This window comes from Gopherus evgoodei, chromosome 2 (genome assembly GCF_007399415.2).
Source record: "Gopherus evgoodei ecotype Sinaloan lineage chromosome 2, rGopEvg1_v1.p, whole genome shotgun sequence".
Taxonomy (NCBI): domain Eukaryota; kingdom Metazoa; phylum Chordata; order Testudines; family Testudinidae; genus Gopherus; species Gopherus evgoodei.
The window spans coordinates 240,871,428-240,887,906 of NC_044323.1; the positions used below are offsets into that span (position 1 = coordinate 240,871,428).

Genomic DNA, 16,479 nt, shown 5'->3' on the forward strand with positions numbered 1-16,479 from the left:
AAGATTTGTTGAGAAACATTGACTGAAACTCCCCTGAATACTATGGATGAATTTGGCCTGTCATCTACAAAAAGAGGTGCCATCAACCCTTGATTTTACAAAGTAAAAGTACCTTGTGAGGCCAAAAGTGACTCCTAAAAGAAAGCAGCTTTTGTCCGTAATGAGAACCCTTTTTTCATATTTTGTGAAAACAATACCATTTTGTAATATAAATTGAGTTTACTTCAGTTATTAAATCCAATGTTTTGGGGTGCAATTACAAGAAAGACAAATATTTGTTAAATAGCTCACCATATTTGCCCTGGCAAGCAACTATTACTTGAAGACAGTTGCTCAACTCTGGCTTTTATGGAAAATATTTAAGCAGATCTCTTATAGGGGTGCTAAATCATATCTTATTATTCTGTCATCCTTTCCAATATTCCATTTCTACTGTATTAAAATCAGATTTACAGGAGTCACCATTAAAAAGCTAATATTCATCAGACCATAGTATCTGAGACGCTGCAATTACTTCCCACAACAGCTTTTGATATATTGTATGGTAACAGTTAGTTGTTAAAAATTGGCTTGTAATGGTGGTAGGAGGTGATTAAAGGAATATTTAAGGCTCTGATCTTCACACAGGAGCATATATAGATAGATAGATATGAATAAGTTGTAATAGAAGTGGACTAAACAACTCTTTGTCAATAGACGGTGTTGGGGAAATTAAAGTCAGTTAATGCAGTTCTTCTGCTACTCCATAATACTATTGCTCTTAGAATATACAGTCCATAAGATGATTTTAAAATATTGTGGATTTTTATCTAGTTTTCAAACAGCAACATTGACATTACAGACAAGTCACCTTAGAAATCTGAATATTTCAGCAAGATCTTAATATATTTAGATTACACTGAAAATGAAATGTGGTTCGTCATTTGTGCTGTTCCTATTTGTGTTTTTGACTCTTCTAAAACCAAAACTGCAAACACATGAAACTGTAATACAGGGTTACTTCAGAAATTGGTGTGGTTTACTCAGTGTTCAGGAACAATATTTTTGGCTTCAGAGCACTCTGCTACTTCCAGCGAAAAGCCAGTTTTTCCTGCTTTCTACTCTTTTTTCCAAAAGAGTAGCTGAAGCCTCTGGATATGTGTAGGGATCTTTTTAAAAAGTTTTATAAACATCAGTCTGTCACAACTGGAATATGACAAAGTTCTTGCCACTTTCCTTCCAGTTAGTTTTCAGTACTATAGCAGAAAATGGATTCATACTTTCCTCAGTAAGGGAAAGTATAATAATGTCATCTCTTCCCTCTTTTTTACTATCCTAAATATGCTTGATGATTAATAATGGAACTGGTAGTCTTTAGGGTGGTGTAGTTGTTTTCATATTTTGGAAGAAGGGTTATGTAATGGTTGGAGAAGAAATAGAGTATTTGATCCCAACTTCTGTCACTATCAGTGTGGCCTTAAGTAAGACACTAAGACCAAAGTTGTCATGGCTAAATTTAAGAGCTAGATTCATATTTAACTATTTAAATAGTGACCTGATTTTCAGAGGTACTGAGCATCACAACTTTGCATTGATTTCTCTCAGGTGTCTAAATATGAATTTAGATGTCTAACTTCAGTCATCCACATTGGAGAATTTGATCTTAACTACTTGTGTCAGTGTACTCCTCTGTATTAAACAATATAATAATTTTTACCTATATTTAAATGATATTGAGAGGATTAAGTGTCTGTAAAGTGGTTTGCGAACTTTGGATGGGATGTGCAATGAAATTCAACTTATTACATGGAACATATAGTCATCATAAAGTGAGTCTCTGGGCACCTTGTCTTTCTTACTAGCATAATATGCTGGTGCCAAGCTGCTGATTTTTATTTATTTTTGGCTTATTTGACCATGGTATTTTTCATCCAATATTTCATCCTTCCTTTTTTCCTTTCTCAATGTAATTAGTCTTAAAGAATACAGTGGAAGCTATTAAAACTTAAATACCATACTGTACCATGGTATTTTTGTTACAACTCTACTCCCAATATTTAGAATGTATACCACTGTGAGATATTTATACCATGCCATGGTAAATGTTTACTTTCAGTGGAACTCACTGTACTTATTTCCATCTTTAGCAAGTTAAATTTACTTCCATAGAATCACAGAAATCTAAGGCTGGAAGGACTTTGAGGTTATCCGCACTGAGGCAGGACTAAGTATCATCTAGACCGTCCCTGACAGGTGTCTGTCTAACCTGTTCTTTAAAACCCTCCAGTGACAGGGATTTGACTCCTTTGGAAGCCTGCTCCAGTGCTTAACAATTCATATAGTTACAAAGCTTTTCCTAATATCTCATTTAAATCTTCCTTGCTGCAGATTTAAGCCCACTACTACTTGTTCCACCTTCAGTGGATGTGAAGAACAATTGATCACAATCCTCTTTTAACAGCCCTTAATACAGTTGAGCACTTATCTCAAGACTCAAGTCTTCTTTTCTCAAGACTAAACATTGCCCCCCCCCCTTTTTTTTTAACCTTTCCTCATAGGTCAGGTTTTCTGAACCTTTGATCATTTTTGTTGCTCTCCTCTGGCCACTCCCTAGTTTGTCCACATCTTTCCTAAAGTGTGGTGCCCACGATTAGACACAGTATTCCAGCTGAGGCCTCACCAGTGCTGAGTACAGTGGAAGAATTATCTCCTGTCTTTGACATACGATGCTCCTGTTAATGCACCCCAGAATGACATTTGCCTCTTTTTTTGCTACTCTATCATGTTGTTGACTCAAATTCAATGTGTGATATGCTTTAGCTCCCAGATCCTTGTCAGTAGGACTGCATACCCCATTATTCTAGATTGCTTCTGCTAGCTCCTCATTACCCTAGGGTGAATTTAATCAAGTCTTGCAGAGTTTAATAACTCTAACTTATCTAAATATTCTTTAACCTATTTTTTCCTTATTTTGGCTTGTGTTCCTTTACCCTGGTTGATAATATTAATTGAATTGAGTGTCTGATCACCAGCTGTCTTTTTAGTGAAGACTGAAGCAAAACAGGCATTAAACACCTCAGCCTTCGATACACTGTTTTAGGCCTTTTTTCATTACCCAGAGTATGTGAATTTCTATCTAGCTATGTAAAGTGTTATTTTGGTATTCTACCTCCCACTAGAAAGTGCTTTGGGATGCTGTGTGAAGGTGTTACAAGGTAGAGAGATGCTGCACAGTTCTAGCGCATGAAAGATTAACTCAGATCCCTGCTTGTCGCATGGGTGATCGAAGATGAGGGCATAACTGCAAAGGAAAAGTGACTGTGTAAATGGTTCCTTAGGAAGAAGGGTATGTTTGGTTTTCTTTCTTCTTCTCTCGGCTGACTAAAAAGCTGGAAAGGTCTCTGGCATTTAGGACCCATTGTTCTAAGTGTCTTTGTTTGTTTGTTTTGGAACTCCTTTTTTATAAATCGATAAAAGCAAGCCCTAAGGAAAGGGATTGAAACTCTGCCATTGGTCAGTATTATTCATCTTCTTTGGCTGGGGATTCTGCCCATTGGCCTACAAAAAGGATGCCCTCAGTGCTTAATATGTAATGAAAGAGGTCCCGGAGCTCAAGCAATTACATGCTGGGGTTCAAGCAATTTTTTACATTCGTAACTGATGCAGCAAGCTCAGATGTACTGGGGCTCTGAACTGCTGAACCTAGAGGTGCTGGGGTCAGCCCTGACAAGCCCTGACACAAATTAAGCACTGGCTACCCTATACAGATATGTGAGTGTAGATTGCCACGCACTTTTAGGGGCGAAAGAAAAATGCAGACCTGTTATTTACCAGGCTGCACGTGGCAATAGACTGTATAGGTAAGGGATGCAAGCAGGGTATGGGTCACGATGCAAACTGCAGGCACGCACACAACTAAAATTAATTAATTTAAAGTTTTATTGGGGATAGTTACAAGGGGTAGGGAAGCAGCATATGATTAGCTAATAGAGTTAATGGAACTTAAAACATACAATGGCTAAAGTATTTACTATTAAACAATATTTATAAACAAAGATGCAGTAAACAATATTTATAAACACAGATGCAGCATTTAGTAATAACCAATACTTACAAATACAAACCAACTCATAACGACCAGCAAACGTAGAAACTCTGCTTAAAACACATGAGCTGAGAGAGGCTTCGAGGTGATCAGGCTCAGTTACGGGTGTGCACAAGGTACACAGGGTTCGTTTTTCTTTCTCCTCTTCTGCCTGCACATGGCAAACCAGCCTAAAATACCCACTATGATATCATAGAAGTGTCATAGGGGACGGGGCCCAAAAACTGTGTGTATTCGTTTCTGATTGGTATAAGCAAAGTTTACACCAAGTAGGGGAGCAGGTGCCTGAAAGTCTGGCTTCGCCCCCAAAAGGTGAGGAAATGCATATAGTTCAGAATGCGTTTAACACTGAATGACAAAGGAAGAGGCCAGGGCAATACCGGTGTGGGCAAGTTTTTAGGATGCAGACAGGAACTTATCTTAACAGTGAGCACATGGTAGCAACAAGAAGAAATGAAAACAAGTGGCGGCATACACAGCTGCCAGACTTTAGAATAGTTGCTGTGAAGAGAGTCATTATTACAGTTCATTGTTGACTATTGAGCCAGGGCGATGTTAAGAGTGTTAGAGCTTGAATGCTGGGTCTCCTAGACTTTAGACCAGCAGGTAACTGATTGACTGGGATTGCTGAATGACTCTGTCCCAACTTCTGGAAATTAATTTTTAAAGTCCAATCCTCTTTTAACACCTGTCCTCTCAGTTACATCAGTCGGTTTTAAAATTCATTGTCTTGGGTTCTGAATAGTAGTAATGAAAAGGTGCTCCTTTTATCCGCCTGACGCTATTCAAATCAATGGCAAAATTCCCATAGACTTCAACAGAACCTGGATTTTGGTTCATGTTAGTCAAAGACAAAAGCAAAATTTGACAAGCTATCCATTTACTATTAACAAGCTTTCAAGGTCCAGCTCAAGAGTCTGATTAAATTGATATTCCTAATACCTTAATTTTGAATAGAGAAGTTGCTTCACACAATTGATTTCCATAGAAGCATGCCACTCTGAGGATGAGCTCTCATGCATTGCAGTCATATACATTTCTGAGCTTTGTATTCTCTTTGCAGACCTATTATTAAAGTAGACTTTGCATCAATAGCCACCAGCAACTTTGCAGGCTATGTTTTTCTGATTAACCCCCAAACCAATATATATATTTATCCACTTAAAAAGAGCCTTGTCCAGACAGGTGTAAGAACAAGATCCTGTGTGGTCTTTTCAGCGTGTGGATTTTTCACATCCCTGAGAGACATAGCTACATCGATGTTATTCCTAGTGTAGACCTGGCCTGAGTCAGTATAATGATTGTCTTCTTCCTGTATGCCATATGAGTTCTGATATGAACCAGAGGAAAAAAAAATCTGAAGGTTTGTCTACAGGGGGACACCCAAGAAAATTCAATCTGAATTAACTAAAGGTGTGAATTTGAAGTGTATTAGTTAAACTGCATTAAAGCCCTGTGTGGAAACCCTCATTCAGAAGTAAAGCGGCCTTAATTCAGTTTCATTTAATTTAATTCAATTCCACAGTGAATTAAGCTAAACCAAATTTAGACCACTTTAATTCTTATGAACATCTCTTCACAGGGACCTAATCTACTTCACATTCACATCTTTAGTTAATTTGTATTAAGTTTCCTGCTTGTAACTCTTATTTCTGTTATATAGGGAGGTGGTGGAATAATGAGAGAAAGATTGACAATAGATACTGTTATTAAGAAGCTTAGTTCTCTTATGTTTTCTGGATAATTTTATTAACTTCACTGAATGTGTAATAATATGTCCATGTAAAATATAAATTTATGTGAAATTGGTGTAAAGTGCCCAGAGCAAGAATAAATTAAATAAAAAACACCTTCCTATTAATCTTTTTTGTTTTGATGGAGAAGTAGAGGTAATTTTTCAGTGCACTGTAGATAGATAGCTCTGCCTGATGTCAAGAACACAGTTTCAGCTAGGAAGGGTCCATGGTCTTAATGTATTGCTCACCCTTTTCTCCACAATTCCCCCCTCTCTCCTTTCCAAAAGAATTCATTAACCGAATGAAACCATCTGATAGACAAGAAAATCGCCATACTTCTCTGTCAATGTGCTATGGTAGCTAAGTGCACTGTTCTCTTCTACTGGTTGGTCCACACAGAGAATAAAAGTGTCAATTTTCAACTCAGATTGTAGAGTCAGATGCTTTTGGTACTTAGGTTCAATCCCCACAGACCACTTATCATGTGTGGGTTATATTATAATACTTATTTTAAATGGGAGCACTATGGAAGCAGATGGCTGAGGCCTTCTTCCATAAAAATCACAGAGGAGAATTACTTGAACTCCTGAATGCTCTGGAGTAACTTTATGAGTGGTGTGTGTGTTTGGAGGGGAAGACAATAAGGAATTTGGCATTATTTGCTGCAGAAGCAAAGTCTATATGCATAATCTCTCTGCTTTCTAGTTGGCTCCAGATATTTCCACAGCTCAGTGCCACTTACATTTTCTTTATGACCAAGTTTCACTTCAAAAATGATTATCTGCCAAACAATTGCCTATTCTTTTAATATACATTTTAGTCATGACTTTTCATCAGGACAGCTCATTTCCTCTTTTATCGTGTCAATGAATGAATTAAAATCATATTAAATTAATATCAAACATTGATATTATATGATGTGCCAGATACAGCAGTAAAATGGGAAACTTGATAGAATTTAATTTTATAATTAAAATGTGTATAAAAGGGAAATCAACTATAAGTGATACAGCTTTGGACAAAATATTGTAAATTTTAATGACCTTACAGGCAAACCGGTGAAGAAAGAAAGAGATTGCATTTATATTGTGCTTTTTTAGTTTAAGTGAGAAAGTGAAGAAGTAAGGCTAATGTTTGCAATCAAGTGTGTTTTTGCTATTAAGTTAGTGAAATACACTTGTGTTGAAAGAGGCGGTAAATAAAAGAACTGAAGCCAAATAATGTGTGTATAAGGACATTTGACCACAGAGTGTAATAATCAGAAATTTAACTGTTTTATTAATAATATATGGACTCAGCTCATCCATACATACTAAGATTCTACCACTGATGTTAAAACAAGGAGATCATAGGTGGAAGATTTATCCAGCTGTTCTGGCTTGCTGGAGAACAACAGTTCTTGAAGTGACTTTGCATTGTATAATGGACTATTAAAACAAGTTTAAAGGGCATCAAAGAATATGGAGAAATTTGTATACATTATATGAATGTTAAACTGGACAGTTCATCAGCTAGCATAGTGTTGATGGAGAAACTGCAAGTTCAGCAAGAATAACTGCAAAATTGGCTGAGGTATGCTCCACAAAGAGGCCCACGGAAAGCAACTTGCGGAGGTAAATTGCTGACCCAAGCAAGCCAGCCGCTGTTCAAGGTATGTCCCAAGATGATTGTACCAACAGTTAAAGCCTAACTGATTATCTTACATAAGCTGGTGTGACAAGGTGTTTCTCAGAGAGACTGGAAAATTCCAGTCGCAGTTTCAAGAACTCAAAAGCTGATGTCCTGTTTCGTAATTGGATGGTGAGAGAGGATGACTTTCATTTTCACTGAACGTTTCAAATGTTAGCAAGAAATATTGGACACTATCTGATTGGTCCATGCCAGCACTTTCAAGAAGAGAAACCAAGTTGGGTAAGAACCAAGAAATAGGATAAAGTGACTTGTCTCCTTTAGCACATTGCTTCCCGAAAACAGAAGACACCTGTTAAGACAGAAGACTGAGGTCATGGGCTAGTCACTGGTGGAGTCCTCCTAATGAAATCAAGTACCTGTCTTGGATAAGCACCTTTAACTGTTTCTCTTTCTATTTTCCAGCAATTCATTTTGCCTCCTATCACATCGCTAAAAGATTATGATAGTCGTATCCATCCTTCTTTGAACCTGTTTTCATTGTCGACGCCTGCCGTGAACAATAACTGAGCTTAAGGTTGGCAGCTGAGTAAAGACCTGATGATAAGTCACATAGACTTTCTCTTGGGTGGTGATCCAAATTAATCAGTTGACCACTTACAAAAATGGAGTACCTAATTAGTAAGGAAGTAAACATGCTTTTGCATGTGCTATAAAGATACTGGAACAGGTTCTATTTAAGATGGTTGTAAACTAGCTTTAAAACTGAACAAGTTACTGTTAAGTAAGATTGTAAAACTGTACATTTTGTCTACCATTGGTTATGGTTTTGTACTGCCTTTCAAGTTCTAGGTGTGCCCAGACATAAAATGAGACCAAATGAGCAAGCTTCTTGTTCTGCACCCATTCTGTATAGTCTGTTATAAATGTCAGAGTTTATTTGAGGTAGTTAGGAATTTCAGTCAGATCCTGGGCTAATCTTACTCCTTAGGAAATAGGTTAAAAGGGTTGATTACTATAGATTGAGAAGAACAACTTGGTGAACTGGCATGTAAGTAATTGATCAAAATGTGTTGTGATCTAGCTTTGGATTGTTTTTCCTTTGTGTCAGCAACACTGAAGTTGATCATCAGTTGGCACAAGTGAGGTCCTATTCTGAGTGACCCTTAATCAAAATCTAAACAAAGTCACCTACCCAAGATAGCAATTGAGTATATGTTATTTTCTATTGTGATTGTGTAATTTGATTCTGAAACGTGAATGGTTATATCAACCAATTTTCTGGTTAGTGTTAGCCAAAGCATAGTCAAATACCATTTTTCCTTTTTATATCCTATGTTGTTAGTTGCTATTGTTACAGAAATTTAATAAACTCTATAAAATTAATTTAAACTATTGCATCCTTTTTCTTTAGTTATGCAATTGAAATTAAAAGAACCTTAAGAAAGGTGGCACAGGTAATCAGTTAAGCAGTTGATTAACAAAGATGTGTTTTATACCCTATTCTTTTTATAAAAAGGAATTCAAAACTAAATGAGTGTAGTAATTTCTGGAATTTTCATTACACATTTTTCATAGATCTTCTCAATGTTGATACGGATGATCTGATTTTTGAGATAGTTGCTATGAGCTATTAAGAAACTCAAATGTTTTGCAAATGCATTGTAATGAAAAAGCCTGAACTTTAGGCATCAAATTCTTTCTACAAAGTTTTACAAGTAACAGAAGTTATAAGAGCTATTATAAAACATTATTTGATAATTGGATTATATAATTTATCAAACAGATTAAAGGGGTTTATTTTCTTGTGCCAAATGCTGATGTCCTGACTCCAATTAACTTGCTTGAGAAAAGAATAAAGAATAAAAAATTAAATGTAACTTGCGTTTCCTCTCACTTAGAGCTGGTTGGATTTTTTTTCCTGTAGAAGATTTTTACTTTTTATCAAAAGAACTCAAAGTTGAATATTTTTAGCTAGAAACTGCTAAAAACAACTTATTTCAGTTTTCTAGCATTTGTTGTTATGCAAAATTGTATCTCTTTGAGAGAAGACGCTTTCCATTAAATTTTCCATTTAGATGAACGTCTATATTTTTGTCAAAAAAAGTATTAACCAACAATTTTTGACCAGCTCAACTCTGTTGTCACCTTGACCTCTCCTCAGCTGCTAGTATGTACTGTATCAGGAACTGAAGACTCTTTGAGCTTCTCTTGTGTGACAGTCCTTTTTTGTAGGTAGAGAAGGAAGGGCCAAAGAAGGGTGATGATATCATTTCCTGGCATCCCATCTTAAAGAGAGAATTCTCCAGAGTAGGAGATGCAGAGGGAAACCCAAGAGAGAAGCCATACTGTCATAGCCCCTACACAACTGTGCCTTGCTCACCTTTACTGCTAGTGCTGCCACACCCCTGAAGGAGAAACCCTGTGTAAAAATCCCACCTGAGTTGTAGACACTCCAACAAAGCAACCTAAGCAGCAGAGACACTGGGCACCAAAGTGGAGTGATTCTTTGAGTTTTTTCTATTTGTAAATGGAGTATGGGGCCACTATAAACTCAGTAACATTGGCTCTAGATTGTTCTAAGTGACTTCTTGTTTGTCTGTTTTATTTGCTGAATATTTTTTTAACTTCCCAATCTAAGTTCCTCATCCTCTCTGCCTGTATCTAATAAATGTGCCACTTTGTGGCATATACCATTTGATAACTTCAAAATCCCAGTCTGACTACAGAATTGTGGTGTTCCCCTTATATTGTGCAGTTTTTTTATTTTCCTGGAGATTTCCAGTTGGAGGCACCATCTGCTAATATAAAAACCATAATTTAGGGATTACCCCAAGGCCACAGTTTTAACCTCTGCAACATTAAAACCTAGAGTAGTTATGTATCAGTAGTCCTCAGAATGTGTCCCATTATGAAACTTTGAGGCCCCAATCCTATGACGCACTCTGGCTGTTCTCAGCTGCTCTGCCACAACAGATCAGCCCTAACCCTGTAGACCTAGGCCCTAGAGGATCTCACATGCATAGATGGATCTTCAGTTGGAACAGAGCTCCTACAATGGCTCATAAACCACTACTCTTCTGCTGCTGCAGTATGGGCTGTGGCTGAGGGGCACGCCTAAGGCATCCGTGAACCTCAGTAATCCACAGCTACTTGAATGTTTCCTTGAGTCCATTGACAGCTGGTGCAAGTTAGAGCAACTGAATCCAGGAGCCTAGAGCAGGAGAGAGCTGTTCTAAGATTGGGAGTCTGCACAGGCCTTCTTTGCACCAGCTCTACTCAGCCATGCAGAGTGTTTCTCAACTGCAGCTGAAGATGTAGCCTAAGAGCAGGAAGAATTGTACATTCCTATTTTTGGTGTAATATAGAGGGTATTTTTTAATGTGGACAAAGAAGAGATGAGAACACTACACTATACCTTCTGGCTAGAAAGCATTTTGAAAAATGGAAACATTTCAGAAACTTTTTGAAGACTATCCAATCTCAACAGTGCCCGGGAGTACAGTTGTTCATCTGTCATCAGCAGTGACAATTAATAAAATGTTTTCATCAGAAACTGTTCTTGCAGCTCTCTGGATGGATACATTTCGTCATTCTCTGCAGAAAATGTATTAAAAGTCACTTAAGCATCAGCTTTAGGTCTTGCTCGCCAGCAGACACAGACAGACTAGATTAGATCTAACAGTAAATCAGAATTTGATTTTTGGATTAACTGTATAAAGTATTTGAAACATCTGAAAAGGAAGATGGTAAAATTCTTTTCTGAGTGACTAATTGCTTTTAAGGAAGAAGACATAATGAGGTCTTCAGAATAGAATATTAATATAGTTTGGGTGGTTCTTTAAAGAATAAAATTAAGCTTAGTTTGCCTTGGAGACAAAATATTCTAGAGATTTGCAGGAAAGAAGATTACACTTTGTTTTTGTATTAATGTAAAGCACATCCCTAAAATCTACTTAATAAGACCATCCATATGGGTAATTGTTTAGAGTGCAGTTTGGATTTAAATTTGGACTGGGCACAGAGTTCAGAAAGTATACGAAACAGCTTGAACCAGCCATGTTCACATTCACTGAACTAAATCTAAATATAGCAAAATCTGAGCAGACTTGAATGGAGTAGCATTGTCACAATGCACATAGCAAAAGCACAGTGTAGTGACTTTTAAGATGCAGCATTACCAAGTCATGCTGCCATCTCAGAATGCTACATAAACTGTACTGCTATTGATTTATATGGCATGATTAAAAGAGCTAATTCTCTGTAGTCTTCTACTTTCACCTCAGCCAAGGCAAATGTGCTAGAGGAGCAGAAAAAATGCTACAAGGACATTCTCAAGGCCAAATTGAGGAAATGCAACGTTGATATCAACTTGTGGGAACGTATAATCCAGGATCGATAATAATGGAGAAACTCAGTTCTTTGAGAATCAGATGTGATTACATGTACCAGAAAAATGGAAGAGACAGAACATGCTCTGGCCCAAACCAATGCCCCACGTTCACCCTCCCTGCTCAGAAACACATGTCTGCAATGTGGCAGCGTCTGCGGCTCCAGAATAGGCCTTGTCAATCATCAACAGACTCACTGATAATTTGAAATTGACAATGCATAAAAGACAAGACAATCATACGCAACTTTGAAAGATTCCCGATGGTGATGATGGTTAAAGACAAGATAGAAGCCACTGTGTTAGACTTCTTGAAATAAGTTTTTGTACTCTGAGAGACAGTATTCAGAGACTGGAAAGGGGAGATAAAAGTTAAAGTCTCTAAACTTCTTGGTAAAATGTTTGCATAAGCAAAGGCACACTGAACTTACAATAAGTTTCTGGTTACTAAGGTTGCAAACAACCAGATCTGCAACATCACAGGAAGATATGATGATAATGAAACATTGACTGAAGATATAATATGACTCAAGAAATTTGGCTGAATTTCATGGAACATGTCATATCTTCCTATGATGTTGCAGATCTGGCTGTAACCATAGTAACCAGACTCTTCTATATTCTTCAGCTCTAGCTTAGAGTTTTCAATTTTTAGCTCTGCTATAGATTTTAGATAGCAACTTCAGCTTTTGCATGGGAAGTGGGGTTAGGAAGCACTGAACAATTTTTTTTTGATAACAAACTCATTTTTAAGAAACCACTAGACTGAACATACAAAGGAATAACTTTGTTTTCAATCAACAAACCTATTTACTTCCCAGAAATACTCCAGTTTGCCAACCTGAGTAATTTCAGCTCCAGTGAATCCAAGATAACTTTTCAAATATTTGGAAGCAGCTTCTATAACTACCAGTTAAGAAATAGAAGAAGTCAGGCAGCATTAATAGGGTGCTTGAACTAAAAAAAGAGATACCTGCTCAACTTTGACAAAAGCCTTTTCTGAAATTAATATTGCATGGTTAGTGCAGTACAGACAGTACAAACATAGTAAGATGTGGTCTCTACTGGTGATGTGCATCAGTGAAAAGGTGGGTTTTCACATATGGTTGAAAGGAGAGGGAAACTTCCAAGTTTCTGTTTACCTCTCAGCAATAAGCTTACTCCGACAATTGTTTCTAAAGGACATTGTGATAAACAGACCATAATTCATACATCAGTTTATTTTACTTTTCTAAAACACTTTGGAATAGACGGAAATATTTTTCACTTGGTGGCATAGTGAATTGCTTCACATGCTGAACATAACCTATTTTACCAGCTTAACCATACAGCCAAGACAGTCATTTTGTTTATATTCTGGAAGCTTGCACTGTTCCTCAAGTAGATGTTCGCATTTTATGTTATTTCTACGAAAGCTGATTGTGAAAAAGAAGGAGAAAAACCTTTCATTTCAGATAAACTATTGGATTGTTGGGGGGAACCCCTCATGCTGAAAGTGTGTTGGATAATACCCTTTTGGCTAAAAATTGTGCCTTCTACTATACAAGAAATCTCACAAAACAGAAAATATAATTCAGCCTAGGAAAGTTGAACTGAGCTTGTCACTTTCATAGTTTCTTTTTCCTGCACTGGACAACACTGCTGAAATTTAAATGGGCAGAAAAACATTTTTTAATATTGTGAAAATATTTCTATTACATCATGGTTTTATAAAGAAGTTTTTTCTTACATAACTCAAATGGGGGATAAGCTATTTAAAGCTGCCTTTTTAATTGAAAAACAAGAAACTTAAAAAAATATATATAGTTTTGGTGAGATTCTTTTCAAATATATGAAATAGCCAGAAAGTATATCTTAGGTCATGCCTATCTCTTTTTTCCCTCTTGAACCATAGGTGTGGGATGTAGAGTTGGAGAGATCTGCAGAATCTTGGGCTGAAACTTGTCTGTGGGATCATGGACCTGCAAGCCTTCTTCCATCAATTGGCCAGAATTTGGGGGCACATTGGGGAAGGTAGTTTAAAATACCATTTTATCTCAAACAATTTTAAATCATAAGGACATCTATTTCTTATTTAAAATTAGAGTGATGAAAGATACTTTTTTTTCAGGGTTGTTCTACAGTGGTTATAATTTTATTAAACATTGTCATTTTTTATAGATACAGGCCTCCAACATTTCATATCCAAGCATGGTATGATGAAGTGAGAGACTTCACCTACCCTTATCCTCAGGACTGCAATCCCTATTGTCCTTACAGATGTTCTGGTCCTGTTTGCACTCATTATACACAGGTATGTGTGTTTGGTTTACAACAAAGTTATTCCTGTTTTTCACAGTTGTAATCCCATGGTGCCTCAGGAGGACAGCGTTAGGGAAATACCTGAAAGAAAATGTGGAAGCAGTATGTTCCTATGATTCTTGGGAGCCAGAGTCTATAGCGCTTACGAACTTTTCACTCAGTTTCTACTCTTATCTATTCACATTGGGTAAGGACCTTAGAATTTAACTTATTGTTAAGTTTAAGGTTAGCCAAATATGTTCCACTGAAGGATGTTTGGGTCTACTGAATTCATCACTGGCTGTAAATCAACGCAATAGGTAGTATGGAGTGAGGTTGTGCTGCATATCTATTGACTTCCTGCAGCTTGGGGATGTACCTTCTCAACCTATCCAGGGATTCTCTACAAAGCCCAGTTCTCAAGGATAATGGGGGTGCGGTTGTGTGAATTTCATCCACTACTTGCAAAATCTTCTTCACAAGTCCACTTTGCAGATTGCAGATTTTGCACTTAGCTAGTTGACAGCAAGGGAAGTTTCTCATGCAGATACGTAGTAGAGATTTATAGTGCAGAAAAGAAAGAAGAGATTTGTCCTATGACTAATCAGGAACAAACATCATATAGGAAATAAACCACCTTTTATGTAATAATAAAGTATTATAGCAATGGACTTATATTGCTACAATAGCAGTAACCTTTTGAAGTGGCATAGGATCTTCTGTTTTCTGTATGGACCCTGTCAGCACTTTGACTATCATGTGGGGAGGGTGGGGTGAACGCTTTTTAAGAAGTTCCCTGCCATATTGCCTTGGCATTGACAGAGAACTTCAGGCAGAAACCATTGCAGCCATGTATCAGTAAAAGTATTTAACTTGAAGCCTAAGCATAGTGGTATTAAAAGCAGTTAAATAAAAAGATTTGAAAAGTACCGGATTGTACAGAAATAGCCAAACAGGATTACAAAAAATTGTTAAAATTATACTTCGTCAGTACACTGTCCCAAATAACTCCTCCTGTCTAGAACATATTTTTCAGTTTGCCAAGTCTCCTTTGCCTGAATGTTTCCCCAGTGCTGTGTATTGTATGCTTCTAAGTTAGGGGCAGGAAAACTTTTTGGCCTGAGGGCTGCATTGGGTTTTGTAAATTGTATGGAGGGCCGGTTAGGGAGGAGGTTGTGGCCTGGCCCCCACCTCCTATCTGCTCCCCTGGGACTCCTGCTCCATCCAACCCCCCCATACCCTGACTGCCCCCGGACCTCCACCGCCCCATCCAACCCCTTCTCTCATTCCTGACAACCTTCCCGGGATCCTTGCCCCATCCAACCACCCCTTCTCCCTGTCCCCTTACTGCCTCCGGAACCCCTTCCCCTGACTGCCCCCTGCCCCTTCATCCAACCTCCTGTTCTCCACTGACCGCCCCACCCGCTATCCACACACCCTGCCCCCTGACCACCATCCCGAACTTCCCTGCCCTCTGTCCAACCCCACCTGCTCCGTGCCCCCTTTCCGCACTGCCTGGAGCACTGGTGGCTGGCGGCGTGGCCAGCTGGAACCAGGCCATGCCACTGCCACCACCACGCAGCACAGAGACCGGGTCAGGCCCGGCTCTGCAGCTGCACTGCTCCAGGAGCTCACTGCACTGCTGCCCAGAGCATTGCACCAGCAGCAGAGCAAGAGAGCTGAAGCTGTGGGGGACAGCAGGGGAGGGGCGGGGGGCGAGCCTCCCGGGCCAGGAGCTCGGGGGCCAGGCAGGATAATCCCACGGGCCGTAGTTTGCCCACCCTTGTTCTAAGTCCTGACCTAGAAATTTCTCTGTCATTTGGCAATGAAAACAAAAAAGTATTTCTAACTTTTTCTACCAAAATCTGATGGGCAAAACTTCAGTTAAGAAACTTATGCAAATTACTACTAGCAAGAAAATTGACAGTAAGCCTTCTGTACAAATTTTCTTGCTAGTAGTAATTTGCATAAGTCCATTTTACCTAGTATTAAGACATGTTTTCTACTAAAGTTCTTTTAGAAACATCCGTAGATTATCTTTCTCCATTACAGGCAGGATCCCCACAACATGGTATTCTTAGACTGTATCTACACAGTGCACCACTGATGGCAGTGTGTAGAGTATGTATGTAGCTTCACACCACAATGAAATGCGGGCTGTGTCCACCCTAGTATGTAGCTACACATGTCAGAGAGAGGCTCAAGTGGGGGAGGCAGAGAGGAATGATTCTGGCAGCTCCCTGCTGCCGAAGCCTTTTATTGCAGCAGGATAAGAGCCTATCCTGGCAGCGGGGAGCCTCCAGAGCCTTTCCCTGCTGCTGGAGTCTTTCTCTGCAGCGGGAAAAGGCTCTGGCACTTTC

At 38.4% G+C, this 16,479-nt stretch overlaps 1 protein-coding gene across 3 annotated transcripts in view; it reads left to right on the plus strand.

Moving 5' to 3' along the window:
• The window catches only part of CRISPLD1 (cysteine rich secretory protein LCCL domain containing 1), a 58,941-nt gene that overhangs the window by 15,754 nt on the left and 26,708 nt on the right, over positions 1–16,479 (plus strand). For all 3 annotated transcript variants that reach the window (XM_030553295.1, XM_030553296.1, XM_030553297.1), the window contains 2 exons: positions 13,734–13,852; positions 14,000–14,132. In XM_030553295.1, the coding sequence (XP_030409155.1) occupies positions 13,734–13,852; positions 14,000–14,132 (252 nt within the window). The remainder of the gene's footprint in view (positions 1–13,733; positions 13,853–13,999; positions 14,133–16,479) is intronic.